This window comes from Leptodactylus fuscus, chromosome 2 (genome assembly GCF_031893055.1).
Source record: "Leptodactylus fuscus isolate aLepFus1 chromosome 2, aLepFus1.hap2, whole genome shotgun sequence".
Classification (NCBI taxonomy): Eukaryota; Metazoa; Chordata; class Amphibia; order Anura; family Leptodactylidae; genus Leptodactylus; species Leptodactylus fuscus.
Window position 1 is genome coordinate 56491430 of NC_134266.1, and position 12970 is coordinate 56504399.

The following is a 12970-nucleotide window of genomic DNA, read 5'->3' on the forward strand; positions in this document are numbered from 1 at the left end:
GGACAACCATGTTTTGGTAGGTTTGCAATTGTAGAATACTTTTTCCATTTTTGGGTGATGGGTTGAACAATTCTCTTTGGGATGCTCAAAGCTTGGGATATGTTTTTATAGCCTAATCCTGCTTTAAAATTCTCCACAACTTTATCTCTGACCTGTTTGGGGAGTTCCTTGGTCTTCATGATGTTATTTGTTCACTAGTCAAAGTAGAGAACTAGTCACTAGTTCTCTAACAAACCACTGAGGCCTTCACAGAACAGGTGTATTTATACTGAGACTAAATTACACACAGCTGGACTCTATTAACTAATTAAGTGACTTCTGAAGACAGTTGTGTACTGGATTTTATTTAGGGGTATCAGAGTACAGGGGACTGAATACTTTTGCACATCACACTTTTATTTGATTAAAATTTTGAAAACCATTTATCATTTTTGCTCCACTTCACAATTATCTGCTACTTTGTCTATCACTTAGAATCTTAATAAAACACAGTTTACTTTATGGTTATAAGGTGACAAAATGTCATAAAGTACTTTTGCAAGTCACTGTATGTGCTCCATTTTCAGCCTGTATTCCACTAGTGGAGGAACATGGAAGGACAGGACAAGCAACTGTGATACATGTCCCCTTGAATGTAATCCATACAGTAATTCCTAGAAAAACATTATATTTTTAACATTATTTACATTTTTGTATTACATTAGATAGCGTATATACTCGAGTATAAGCCGACCCGATTATAAGCCGAGGCCCCTAATTTTACCACAAAAAAACTGGGAAAACTTATTGACTCGAGTATAAGCCGAGGGGGGGAAATGCAGCAGCTACTGGAAAATGTCAAAAATTAAAATGGTCGGAGTTTTTGGGTACAGTAGTTGCTGGGAAAGGGGAAGGGGGTGTTTTGGTTGTCTGTCTGCCCCTTCCCTGAGCTTGAGGACTTTTTTTTTCCCCCACTTGGAATTCAGCCTGGCTGAATATAGGGTATCTGCAGTGCTCCTATTAACCCCTTCCCGACGGAACAGGAGCACTGCAGATCCCCTATATTCAGTAGACCGGGCACTGTCAGACACAGGGATACCTAATGTGTATGTGTTTCACAGTCATTTTCGACTTTTGTATGTATTCTAGGGAAATGAATGATTTAGAACGTTTTATTTATTTTTATTATTTTTTTTTTTTTGCACTATTTTATGGGAGATTCTATACATTGATATTGTGGCTGGTCATAGACCCCCCCCTCCCATCCCCTCCAAAAAAGAATTATTTTTTTTTCTTTTTGCTGACTCAAGCATAAGCCGAGGGGGGCTTTTTCAGCACAAAAACTGGGCTGAAAAATTCAGCTTATACTCGAGTATATACGGTAATCAAGTTACTAAAAATAGGATACCGTATTTTACGGACTATAAGGCGCACTGGACTATAAGCCGCATTGCCCATGAGCGCCTTATAGTCCGTCTCGGTTCATATATAAGGCGCACCGGACCATAAGGCGCATTATATGTTATTGAAACATAACAAACTATTGGAAGCGCTCGGCAGGCGAGGAGGGGCTCTATCAGCAAAATCATGCTGATAGAGCCCAACCGTAAAAGTTATATTAAACTACCCCCCCCCCCCCCCCCGTTTTAAAATAAAACCCTGAAACAGACTGTGAAACTTACCGAGCGGTGCAGGGTGGGCGGGCATTCAGGCCTCCTCTTCCTACGATGTTCCGTCCTCCTCCTCCGGCGCTCGCTAACTGATAATGGCCTGGGCGCATGCGCAGTAGCCGTAGTAGAAGCATTATGATATTGCGCATGCGCCCAGGCCATTATCAGTTCGCGAGCACTGGAGGAAGTGGTCAGGACATCGGAGGAAGAGGAGGCCTGAATGCCCGCCCGCCCTGCACCGCTCGGTAAGTTTCACGTTCTGTTTCAGGGTTCTGTTTCACGCCGGCGTGACAGCAGGGCTGCCGGACACTTCCCATTCATTTCTATGGGAGCCGGCATGCGAGCACTCCCCATAGAAATGAATGGACTGCTTTTTTCCATTCATTTCTATGGGGAGCGCTCGCATGCCGGCTCCCATAGAAATGAATGGGAAGTGTCTGTCCATTCATTTCTATGGGGAGCGCTCGCATGCCGGCTCCCATAGAAATGAATAGGAAGTGTCCGGCAGCCCTGCTGTAACGCCGGCGTGTACGGCTGTGATACACGCCGGCGTTCCGTAGTGTGAATGCACCCTTACGGTGCCTTTTATGTATGTATGGAAGCGGGACGCAGACTTTGCCGCCGCTTCCATCCATATATAAGGCGCACTGGACTATAAGCCGCACTTACGATTTCTGAGGAAATCGTAAGTTTTTATGTGCGCCTTATAGTCCGGAAAATACGGTATATATTTTTTTGTAATATCAGTTTCCTTTATCCCGTACAAGCTACAACATGCCTTGACTTTCCATGGTCACGTGTAAGCATTGCATTCCTGGCTGAATCTATTGTTATCTTTCATTGAAACTCACCCATTTCATGGGAAAGTGATACCCATTTCTGTGCCACCTTCTGTGACGATCCTGAAAAGAGGACTCCTTCTACTAATGGGTTTTCTGAACTGGAGATCCACATAATTGATCTGTATAACAAGTTTAATCTGTTAGTGAAATGTGATAAGCTTTTCATTTTTCAATCCCGTTTGATTTTAGGTCAATCGAAAATTGAAAACCACTTGAAATATTAGGTCTGATTTAGTTGAAAATTACGAGAAAATGGTGCATTCATCCTGTCTGGTGTTTTTGTTCTTTGTGTGGTTTCCTCTTAAAACTTTGAGCAATGAAGATAATACTGCTGAAGGTAAGCAGATTTACAGATCCAATTTTCTTCTATAACAGTAAAGGTAACAGTATTGTGCAGACAAATAAGAAGGCTCTTTACCTTATTTATTAGTAAATTATGGGATTTTATTCAACCTATTTTCATGTTTAATTGGAAAGAATGGAAAGAGAAATTTCTAGAAAAAAAAATGAAATGGGTTTTCTAGGATAAACATATTGATGGTCTATCCTAAGTATTGGTTATCCATTTCAGATCAGTGAGGGTCCGATATCTAGAACCCCCACTGATCAGCTATTCTCAGCACCTGATACACAGAGAATGGAGCAGGAAGCAGACAGCTCCACTCTCAATGTAGTGGCCAAACCAGGTTACTGGAGATTTCCCATTAACTTGAATGGACACTAGAGATAAGCGAACACTAAAATGTTCGAGGTTCGAAATTCGATTCGAACAGCCGCTCACTGTTCGAGTGTTCGAATGGGTTTCGAACCCCATTATAGTCTATGGGGAACATAAACTCGTTAAGGGGGAAACCCAAATTCGTGTCTGGAGGGTCACCAAGTCCACTATGACACCCCAGGAAATGATACCAACACCCTGGAATGACACTGGGACAGCAGGGGAAGCATGTCTGGGGGCATAAAAGTCACTTTATTTCATGGAAATCCCTGTCAGTTTGCGATTTTCGCAAGCTAACTTTTCCCCATAGAAATGCATTGGCCAGTGCTGATTGGCCAGAGTACGGAACTCGACCAATCAGCGCTGGCTCTGCTGGAGGAGGCGGAGTCTAAGATCGCTCCACACCAGTCTCCATTCAGGTCCGACCTTAGACTCCGCCTCCTCCAGCAGAGCCAGCGCTGATTGGCCGAATTCCGTACTCTGGCCAATCAGCACTGGCTAATGCATTGTATTGGCGTGATGAAGCAGTGCTGAATGTGTGTGCTTAGCACACACATTCAGCTCTACTTCATCGGGCTAATAGAATGCATTAGCCAGCGCTGATTGGCCAGAGTACGGAACTCGACCAATCAGCGCTGGCTCTGCTGGAGGAGGCGGAGTCTAAGATCGCTCCACACCAGTCTCCATTCAGGTCCGACCTTAGACTCCGCCTCCTCCAGCAGAGCCAGCGCTGATTGGCCGAATTCCGTACTCTGGCCAATCAGCACTGGCTAATGCATTGTATTGGCGTGATGAAGCAGTGCTGAATGTGTGTGCTTAGCACACACATTCAGCTCTACTTCATCGGGCTAATAGAATGCATTGGCCAATCAGCGCTGGCCAATGCATTCTATTAGCTTGATGAAGCAGAGTGTGCACAAGGGTTCAAGCGCACCCTCGGCTCTGATGTAGCAGAGCCGAGGCTGCACAAGGGTTCAAGCGCACCCTCGGCTCTGATGTAGCAGAGCCGAGGGTGCACAAGGGTTCAAGTGCACACTCTGCTTCATCAAGCTAATAGAATGCATTGGCCAGCGCTGATTGGCCAATGCATTCTATTAGCCCGATGAAGTAGAGCTGAATGTGTGTGCTAAGCACACACATTCAGCACTGCTTCATCACGCCAATACAATGCATTAGCCAGTGCTGATTGGCCAGAGTACGGAATTCGGCCAATCAGCGCTGGCTCTGCTGGAGGAGGCGGAGTCTAAGGTCGGACCTGAATGGAGACTGGTGTGGAGCGATCTTAGACTCCGCCTCCTCCAGCAGAGCCAGCGCTGATTGGTCGAGTTCCGTACTCTGGCCAATCAGCGCTGGCCAATGCATCCCTATGGGAAAAAGTTTATCTCACAAAAATCACAATTACACACCCGATAGAGCCCCAAAAAGTTATTTTTAATAACATTCCCCCCTAAATAAAGGTTATCCCTAGCTATCCCTGCCTGTACAGCTATCCCTGTCTCATAGTCACAAAGTTCACATTCTCATATGACCCGGATTTGAAATCCACTATTCGTCTAAAATGGAGGTCACCTGATTTCGGCAGCCAATGACTTTTTCCAATTTTTTTCAATGCCCCTGGTGTCGTAGTTCCTGTCCCACCTCCCCTGCGCTGTTATTGGTGCAAAAAAGGCGCCAGGGAAGGTGGGAGGGGAATCGAATTTTGGCGCACTTTACCACGCGGTGTTCGATTCGATTCGAACATGGCGAACACCCTGATATCCGATCGAACATGTGTTCGATAGAACACTGTTCGCTCATCTCTAATGGACACTAATCTGCAGTGACTCAGCTCAGCCACTACTAAGAGAACAGAGCTCTCTGCTTCCTTTCTATTCTTTGTGTATGAGCTGCTGAGAACAACTGATTGTGGGAGTGTCATATGTCAGATACTGTATGGGTATGGCTGATTTGGGGATGAAATTCACCCCAATGTAAATAGCAGATTGTGAGCCCATTGTGTTTTTTTTTAAAATGGAGGTACAGATTGGAGCAGGATGCTGAAAATATAAGTGTCCTGCTCAGGGCCGGCTCCAGGTTTTTATGGGCCCTTGGGCGACAGCGCCTGTGGGCCCCCTTGTAAAGGAGGCGGGGGAGTCGAGACACTGCGTCACAGATGAAGCGAGTGACGTCACACAGGAGTGTGGCGTCTCCAACGCCATACCTCCCAATTTTTAAAGAGAAGAAAGAGGAGTAAAATGTGCGGCTCTGCGCGCCGCGGCAAATTTGGCTCCACCCACTTTTGTTGATTCCACCCATTCTCATTCATTTATCATGTGCTCCCACACAGTACAATCCTCCTACAGTCACCCGTAAATTATATGCCCCCCCTCCATCTATCCCCCAGTTTCATATACACCCTTCCTTTGCCCCCAGTTTCATGTTCCCCCCCCTCCATCTCTGTCCCCAGTTTCATCACGTTCTCCCCCTTCATCTGCCCACAGTTTCATGTCCCCCGTCTCTGCCCCAGTGTCATGCTGTTCTCTCCCCACCCCCTTCATCTTCCCCAGTGTCATGCCATTCCCCCCTCCCCTTCATTTGCCCCCCAGTTTCATTGGGCCCCCTCCATTTCTGTCCCCAGTGTCATGCTGTTCTCCCCCCCTCCATCTGCCCCAATGTCATGCCGTTCTCCCCCCTCCATCTGCCCCAGTGTCATGCTGTTCCCCCCTCCCCTTCATTTGCCCCCCAGTTTCTTTGGGCCCCCTCCATCTCTGTCCCCAGTTTCATGCCGTTCTCTCCCCACCCCCTTCATCTTCCCCAGTGTCATGCCGTTCCCCCCCTCCCCTTCATTTGCCCCCCAGTTTCATGGGCCCCCTTCATTATGTTCCACTTTTATATTTAATACAAAACAAACACTTACACTCACCTTCTATCACTCACCTTCCATCGTTCCCCCGACGCTCCTCTCTCCGCTCTCTCACTCCAGTCACATACGCGATTAAAGCAGGAGCTGTGAGTTCAGCTCCTGCTTAGCTGCGGCCCGGCTTGCGTGTGTAGGCGTGATGACGTCATCGAGCCTACACACGCAAGCCGGTCCGGAGCTTTAAAGCAGGAGCCGATCTCACAGCTCCTGCTTTAATCGCGTATGTATTCCAGCTCATCGGCGGACGGACGCCGATGAGCTGAAATCGTGACAGGCTGGGGCGGGCAAGTGCCGGGGGGCCCCCAGAGGCTCTGTGGGCCCCGGCACTTGCCCGACTATGCCGTGCGCTGACGCCGGCCCTGGTCCTGCTGTATCCTGCTGTGAAGCCTGTGGCTCAAGACTCCCCACTGAAAAGGCGCATTCATATGGGCCAAATCTGCTGTGAAAAGCCGCAATGGAATGCCAAACTCTGCATTCTAATTCCGCCACGGGTAGCTGGGGAGGTAGGGGTGGAAAATATCCACCTCAAATTCATCTTCATTTTTCGCCATGTGAACTTAACCTAATTGTGCTTTATTGAGAACCTAGCAAAATATATTAAAAGTCAAGAAAATATGACGTGGTATGAAACTCAAATTGATTGTGAAATCCCTGTGACAACACATAGTCCAAAACACCAAAGTGGCAGGGCAGGGTGCGACACAGCTCAAAAACAAGTGCTTTAGCAGGTTCAGCCATGTCCCTACATAGAGCTCATTTGTGTATAGATTAAAAGTTGATTTTATCAACAGCAAGCTAGCACTTTAACACAAAAAAGTTATGATCACTAGTCAACCCCACAACACCACATAAGTGGTTTACAAGCTACTTTCGTTGTGCTAGATTTCCATTAATGGCTGCTACTGTACATCTATATGAGCTGTTTATAAAGCCTGATGCACCACAGATTCAGACGTCAGATATAGACACTTATATCTTCAGTCTATTATGGTGACTGCTGTGTGTGGCTTTTAGACTATACAGCAAATGATCAAACAGTTAAAGTAAAGACATTCATGTATATCACAGTGTGAAGACATTCCATGCTTAGCCAAAGTGCCATAAATTTTCAGCAAAAAATTTTTCTCATGTATTGGTAACACATCAGCATCAGGGCTCCCCTTTTTTTTGGACTGTCTCAGCTCCAGAAGATTAGAAAAATGGTCCGTCTTGTGGCAGACAACAAAAAATGCTGAGGGACCCCATTATCTATAATGGGGTTGATCTGGTGTCTGTTATACTTTTACAGACATTGTCAGACGAAAAAGTGGTGCTTGCAGGAATTTTTCATCTAGAATTGCTGCCAATCTCTTCTCCAGAGGCTGAGAACAGGGACTAAAATGAAGATGTTACTTCTTGGACTGACCTTCGACTTGTCACTTGAAAGCTTCTTGTCTCCTTACTCTGACCTCTCATTCTGTTTCTGGCTCTGACCTCTCATACTGATTCTGGCTCTAATCTCTCATACTGATTCTAGATCTGACCTCTCATACTGATTCCGACTCTGACCTCTCAGACTGATTCCAGCTCTGACCTCTCATACTGATTCCGTCTCTGACCTCTCATACTGATTCTGGATCTGACCTCACATACTGATTCTGGTTCTGATATCTCATACTGATTCTGGCTCTGACCTCTCATACTGATTCTGGCTCTGACCTCTCAAACTGATTCTGGCTCTGAACTCTCATACTGATTCTGGCTCTGACCTCACATACGGATTCTGGTTCTGATCTCTCATACTGATTCTGGCTCTGACCTCTCATACTGATTCCGGCTCTGACCTCTCATACTGATTCTGGCTCTGACCTCTCATACTATTTCTGGCTCTGACCTCTCAGACTGATTCCGGCTCTGACCTCTCATACTGATTCTGGCTCTGACCTCTCAGATTGATTCCGGCTCTGATCTCTCAAACTGATTCTGGCTCTGACCTCTCATACTGATTCTGGCTCTGAACTCACATACTAATTCAGGCTCTGATCTCTTAAACTGATTCTGGGTCTGGTCTCTCATACTGATTCTGGCTCAGAACGCTCATACTGATTTTGGCTCTGATCTCTCATACTGATTCTGGCTCTGACCTCTCATACTGATTCTGTCTCTGACCTCTCATACTGATTCTGGCTCTGACCTCTCATACTGCTTCTAGCTCTGACCTCTCATACTAATTCTGGCTCTGACCTCTCATAATTATTCCGGCTCTGACCTCTCATACTGATTCTGGCTTTGACCTCTCATACTGATTCTGGCTCTGACCTCTCATACTGATTCCGGCTCTGACCTCTCATACTGATTCCGGCTCTGACCTCTCATACTGATTCTGGCTCTGACCCCTCATACTTATTCTGGATCTGACCTCTCATACTGATTCTGGCTCTGACATCTCATACTAATTCTGGCTCTGACCTCTCATACTATTTCTGGCTCTGACCTCTCAGACTGATTCCGGCTCTGACCTCTCATACTGATTCTGGCTCTGACCTCTAAGATTGATTCCGGCTCTGATCTCTCAAACTGATTCTGGCTCTGACCTCTCATACTGATTCTGGCTTTGACCTCACATACTGATTCAGGCTCTGATCTCTTAAACTGATTCTGGGTCTGATCTCTCATACTGATTCTGGCTCAGAACTCTCATACTGATGTTGGCTCTGATCTCTCATACTGATTCTGGCTCTGACCTCTCATACTGATTCTGGCTCTGACCTTTCATACTGATTCTGGCTCTGACCTCTCGTACTGCTTCTAGCTCTGACCTCTCATACTAATTCTGGCTCTGACCTCTCATACTGATTCTGGCTCTGACCTCTCATACTATTTCCGGCTCTCACCTCACACACTTATTCCGGCTCTGACCTCTCATACTGATTCTGGCTTTGACCTCTCATACTGATTCTGGCTCAGACCTCTCATACTTATTCGGGCTCTTACCTCTCATACTGCTTCTAGCTCTGACCTCTAATACTAATTCTGGCTCTGACCTCTAATACTGATTCTGGCTCTGACCTCACATACTGATTAAGGCTCTGATCTCTCAAACTGATTCTGGCTCTGACCTCACATACTGATTCTGGCTCGGATCTCTCATACAGATTCTGGCTCTGACCTCTCATACTGATTCTGGCTCTGATCTCTCATGCTGATTCTGGCTCTGACCTCTCATACTGATTCTGGCTCTGATCTTTTATACTGATTCTGGCTCTGACCACTCAGACTGTTTCCGGCTCTGACCACTCAGACTGATTCCGGCTCTGACCTCTCATACTAATTCCGGATCTGACCTCTCATACTGATTCCGGCTCTGACCTCTCATACTGATTCCGGCTCTGACCTCTCATACTGATTCTGGCTCTGACCTCTCATACTGATTCTGGTTCTAACCTCTCATGCTGATTCTGGCTCTAATCTCTCATACTGATTCTGGCTCTGACCTCTTATACTGATTCTGGCTCTGACCTCTCATACTGATTCTGGCTCTGACCTCTCATACTGATTATGGCTCTGACCTCTCATATTGCTTCTAGCTCTGCCCTCTCATACTGATTCTGTATGACCTCTCATACTGATTCTGGCTCTGACCTCCCATACTGATTCTGGCTCTGACCTCACATACTGATTCTGGCTCGGATCTCTCATACTGATTCTATCTCTGACCTCTCATACTATTCTGGCTCTGACCTCTCATACTGATTCTGGCTCCGACCTCTCATGCTGATTCTGGCTCTGACCTCTCATACTGATTCTGGCTCTGACCTCTCATACTGCTTCTAGCTCTGACCTCTCATACTGATTCTGGCTCTGACCTCTCATACTATTTCCGGCTCTCACCTCACACACTTATTCCGGCTCTGACCTCTCATACTGATTCTGGCTTTGACCTCTCATACTGATTCTGGCTCAGACCTCTCATACTTATTCGGGCTCTGACCTCTCATACTGCTTCTAGCTCTGACCTCTCATACTAATTCTGGCTCTGACCTCTCATACTGATTCTGGCTCTGACCTCACATACTGATTAAGGCTCTGATCTCTCAAACTGATTCTGGCTCTGACCTCACATACTGATTCTGGCTCTGACCTCTCATGCTGATTCTGGCTCTGACCTCTCATACTGATTCTGGCTCTGACCTTTCATACTGATTCTGGCTCTGACCTCTCATGCTGATTCTGGCTCTGACCTCTCATACTGATTCTGGCTCTGATCTTTTATACTGATTCCGGCTCTGTCCACTCAGACTGATTCCGGCTCTGACCACTCAGACTGATTCCGGCTCTGACCACTCAGACTGATTCCGGCTCTGACCTCTCATACTGATTCCGGCTCTGACCTCTCATGATGATTCCGGCTCTGACCTCTCATACTGATTCCGGCTCTGACCTCTCATACTGATTCCGGCTCTGAACTCTCATACTGATTCTGGCTTTGACCTCTCATACTGATTCTGGCTCTGACCTCTCATACTGATTCTGGCTCTGACCTCTCATACTGATTCTGGTTCTAACCTCTCATGCTGATTCTGGCTCTGATCTCTCATACTGATTCTGGCTCTGACCTCTCATACTTATTCTGGCTCTGACCTCTCATGCTGATTCTATCTCTGACCTCTCATACTGATTCTGGCTCTGACCTCTCATGCTGATTCTGGCTCTGACCTCTCATGCTGATTCTGGCTCTAACCTGTCATGCTGATTCTGGCTCTGATCTCTTAAACTGATTCTGGGTCTGATCTCTCATACTGATTCTGGCTCAGAACTCTCATACTGATTTTGGCTCTAATCTCTCATACTGATTCTGGCTCTAACCTCTCTTACTGATTCTGGCTCTGACCTCTCATACTGATTCTGGCTCTGACCTCACATACTGATTCAGGCTCTGATCTCTCAAACTGATTCTGGCTCTGACCTCTCATACTGATTCTGGCTCTGACCTCACATACTGATTCTGGCTCGGATCTCTCATACTGATTCTGGCTCTGACCTCTCATGCTGATTCTGGCTCTGACCTCTCATACTGATTCTGGCTCTGATCTTTTATACTGATTCTGGCTCTAACCACTCAGAGTGATTCCGGCTCTGACCACTCAAACTGATTCCGGCTATGAACTCTCAGATTAATTCCGACTCTGAACTCTCATACTGATTCCGGCTCTGACCTCTCATACTGATTCCGGCTCTGACCTCTCATACTGATTCTGGCTTTGACCTCTCATACTGATTCTGGCTCTGACCTCTCATACTGATTCCGGCTCTGACCTCTCATACAGATTCTGGCTCTGACCTCTCACACTGATTCCGGCTCTGACCTCTCATACTGATTCTGGCTCTGACCTCCCATACTGATTCTGGCTCTGACCTCTCATACTGATTCTGGCTCTGACCTCTCATACTGATTCTGGCTCTGACCTCTCATACTGATTCTGGCTCTGATCTCATACTGATTCTGGCTCTGACCTCTCATACTGCTTCTAGCTCTGACCTCTCATACTAATTCTGGCTCTGACCTCTCATACTAATTCTGGCTCTGACCTCTCATACTGATTCTGGCTCTGACCTCTCATACTGATTCTGGCTCTGACCTCTCATGCTGATTCTGGCTCTGACCTCTCATGCTGATTCTGGCTCTGATCTTTTATACTGATTCTGGCTCTGACCACTCAGACTGATTCCGGATCTGACCACTCAGACTGATTCCGGCTCTGACCTCTCATACTGATTCTGGCTCTGACCTATTATGCTGATTCTGGCCCTGACCTCTAATGCTGATTCTGGCTCTGATCTATCATTCTGATTCTGGCTCTGACTTCTCATACTGATTCTGGCTTTGACCTCTCATTCTGATTCTAGCTCTGACCTCTCATACTGATTCTGGCTCAGACCTCTCATACTGATTTTGGCTCTGATCTCTCATACTGATTCTGGCTCTGACCTCTCATACTGATTCTGGCTCTGACCTCTCTTACTGATTCTGGCTCTGACCTCTCATACTGATTCTGGCTCTGATCTCTCATTCTGATTCTGGCGCTAACCTCTCATGCTGATTCTGGCTCTGATCTCTCATACTGATTCTGGCTCTGACCTCTCATACTGATTCTGGCTCTGACCTCTCATACTAATTCTGGCTCTGACCTCTCATACTGATTCTGGCTCTGACCTCTCATACTGATTCTGGCTCTGACCTCTCATACTGATTCTGGCTCTACCCTCTCATACTGATTCTGGCTCTGACCTCTCATACTGCTTCTAGCTCTGCCCTCTCATACTGATTCTGGCTCTGACCTCTCATACTGCTTCTAGCTCTGACCTCTCATACTGATTCTGGTTCTGATCTCTCATACTGCTTCTAGCTCTGACCTCTCATGCTGATTCTGGCTCTGATCTTTTATACTGATTCTGGCTCTGACCACTCAGACTGATTCCGGCTCTGACCACTCAGACTGATTCCGGATCTGACCTCTCATACTGATTCCAGCTCTGACCTCTCATGCTGATTCTGGCTCTGATCTTTTATACTGATTCTGGCTCTGACCACTCAGACTGATTCCGGCTCTGACCACTCAGACTGATTCCGGCTCTGACCTCTCATACTGATTCCAGCTCTGACCTCTCATACTGATTCTGGCTCTGACCTCTCATACTGATTCCGGCTCTGACCTCTCACACTTATTCCGGCTCTGACCTCTCATACTGATTCTGGCTCTGTCCTCTCATACTGATTTTGGCTCTGACCACTCATACTGATTCTTGCTCTGACCTCTCTTACCGATTCTGGCTCTGACCTCTCATACTGATTCTGGCTCTAACCTCTCATGCTGATTCTGGC

At 46.6% G+C, this 12970-nt stretch overlaps 1 protein-coding gene across 1 annotated transcript in view; it reads left to right on the forward strand.

Moving 5' to 3' along the window:
• LOC142194606 (granulocyte-macrophage colony-stimulating factor receptor subunit alpha-like) overlaps window positions 1-12970 on the forward strand; it is a 126035-nt gene that overhangs the window by 11787 nt on the left and 101278 nt on the right. Inside the window, exon 3 of the mRNA XM_075263854.1 lies at window positions 2681-2828. Coding sequence (XP_075119955.1) covers window positions 2744-2828 — 85 coding nt within the window. The 5' untranslated portion in view covers window positions 2681-2743. The remainder of the gene's footprint in view (window positions 1-2680; window positions 2829-12970) is intronic.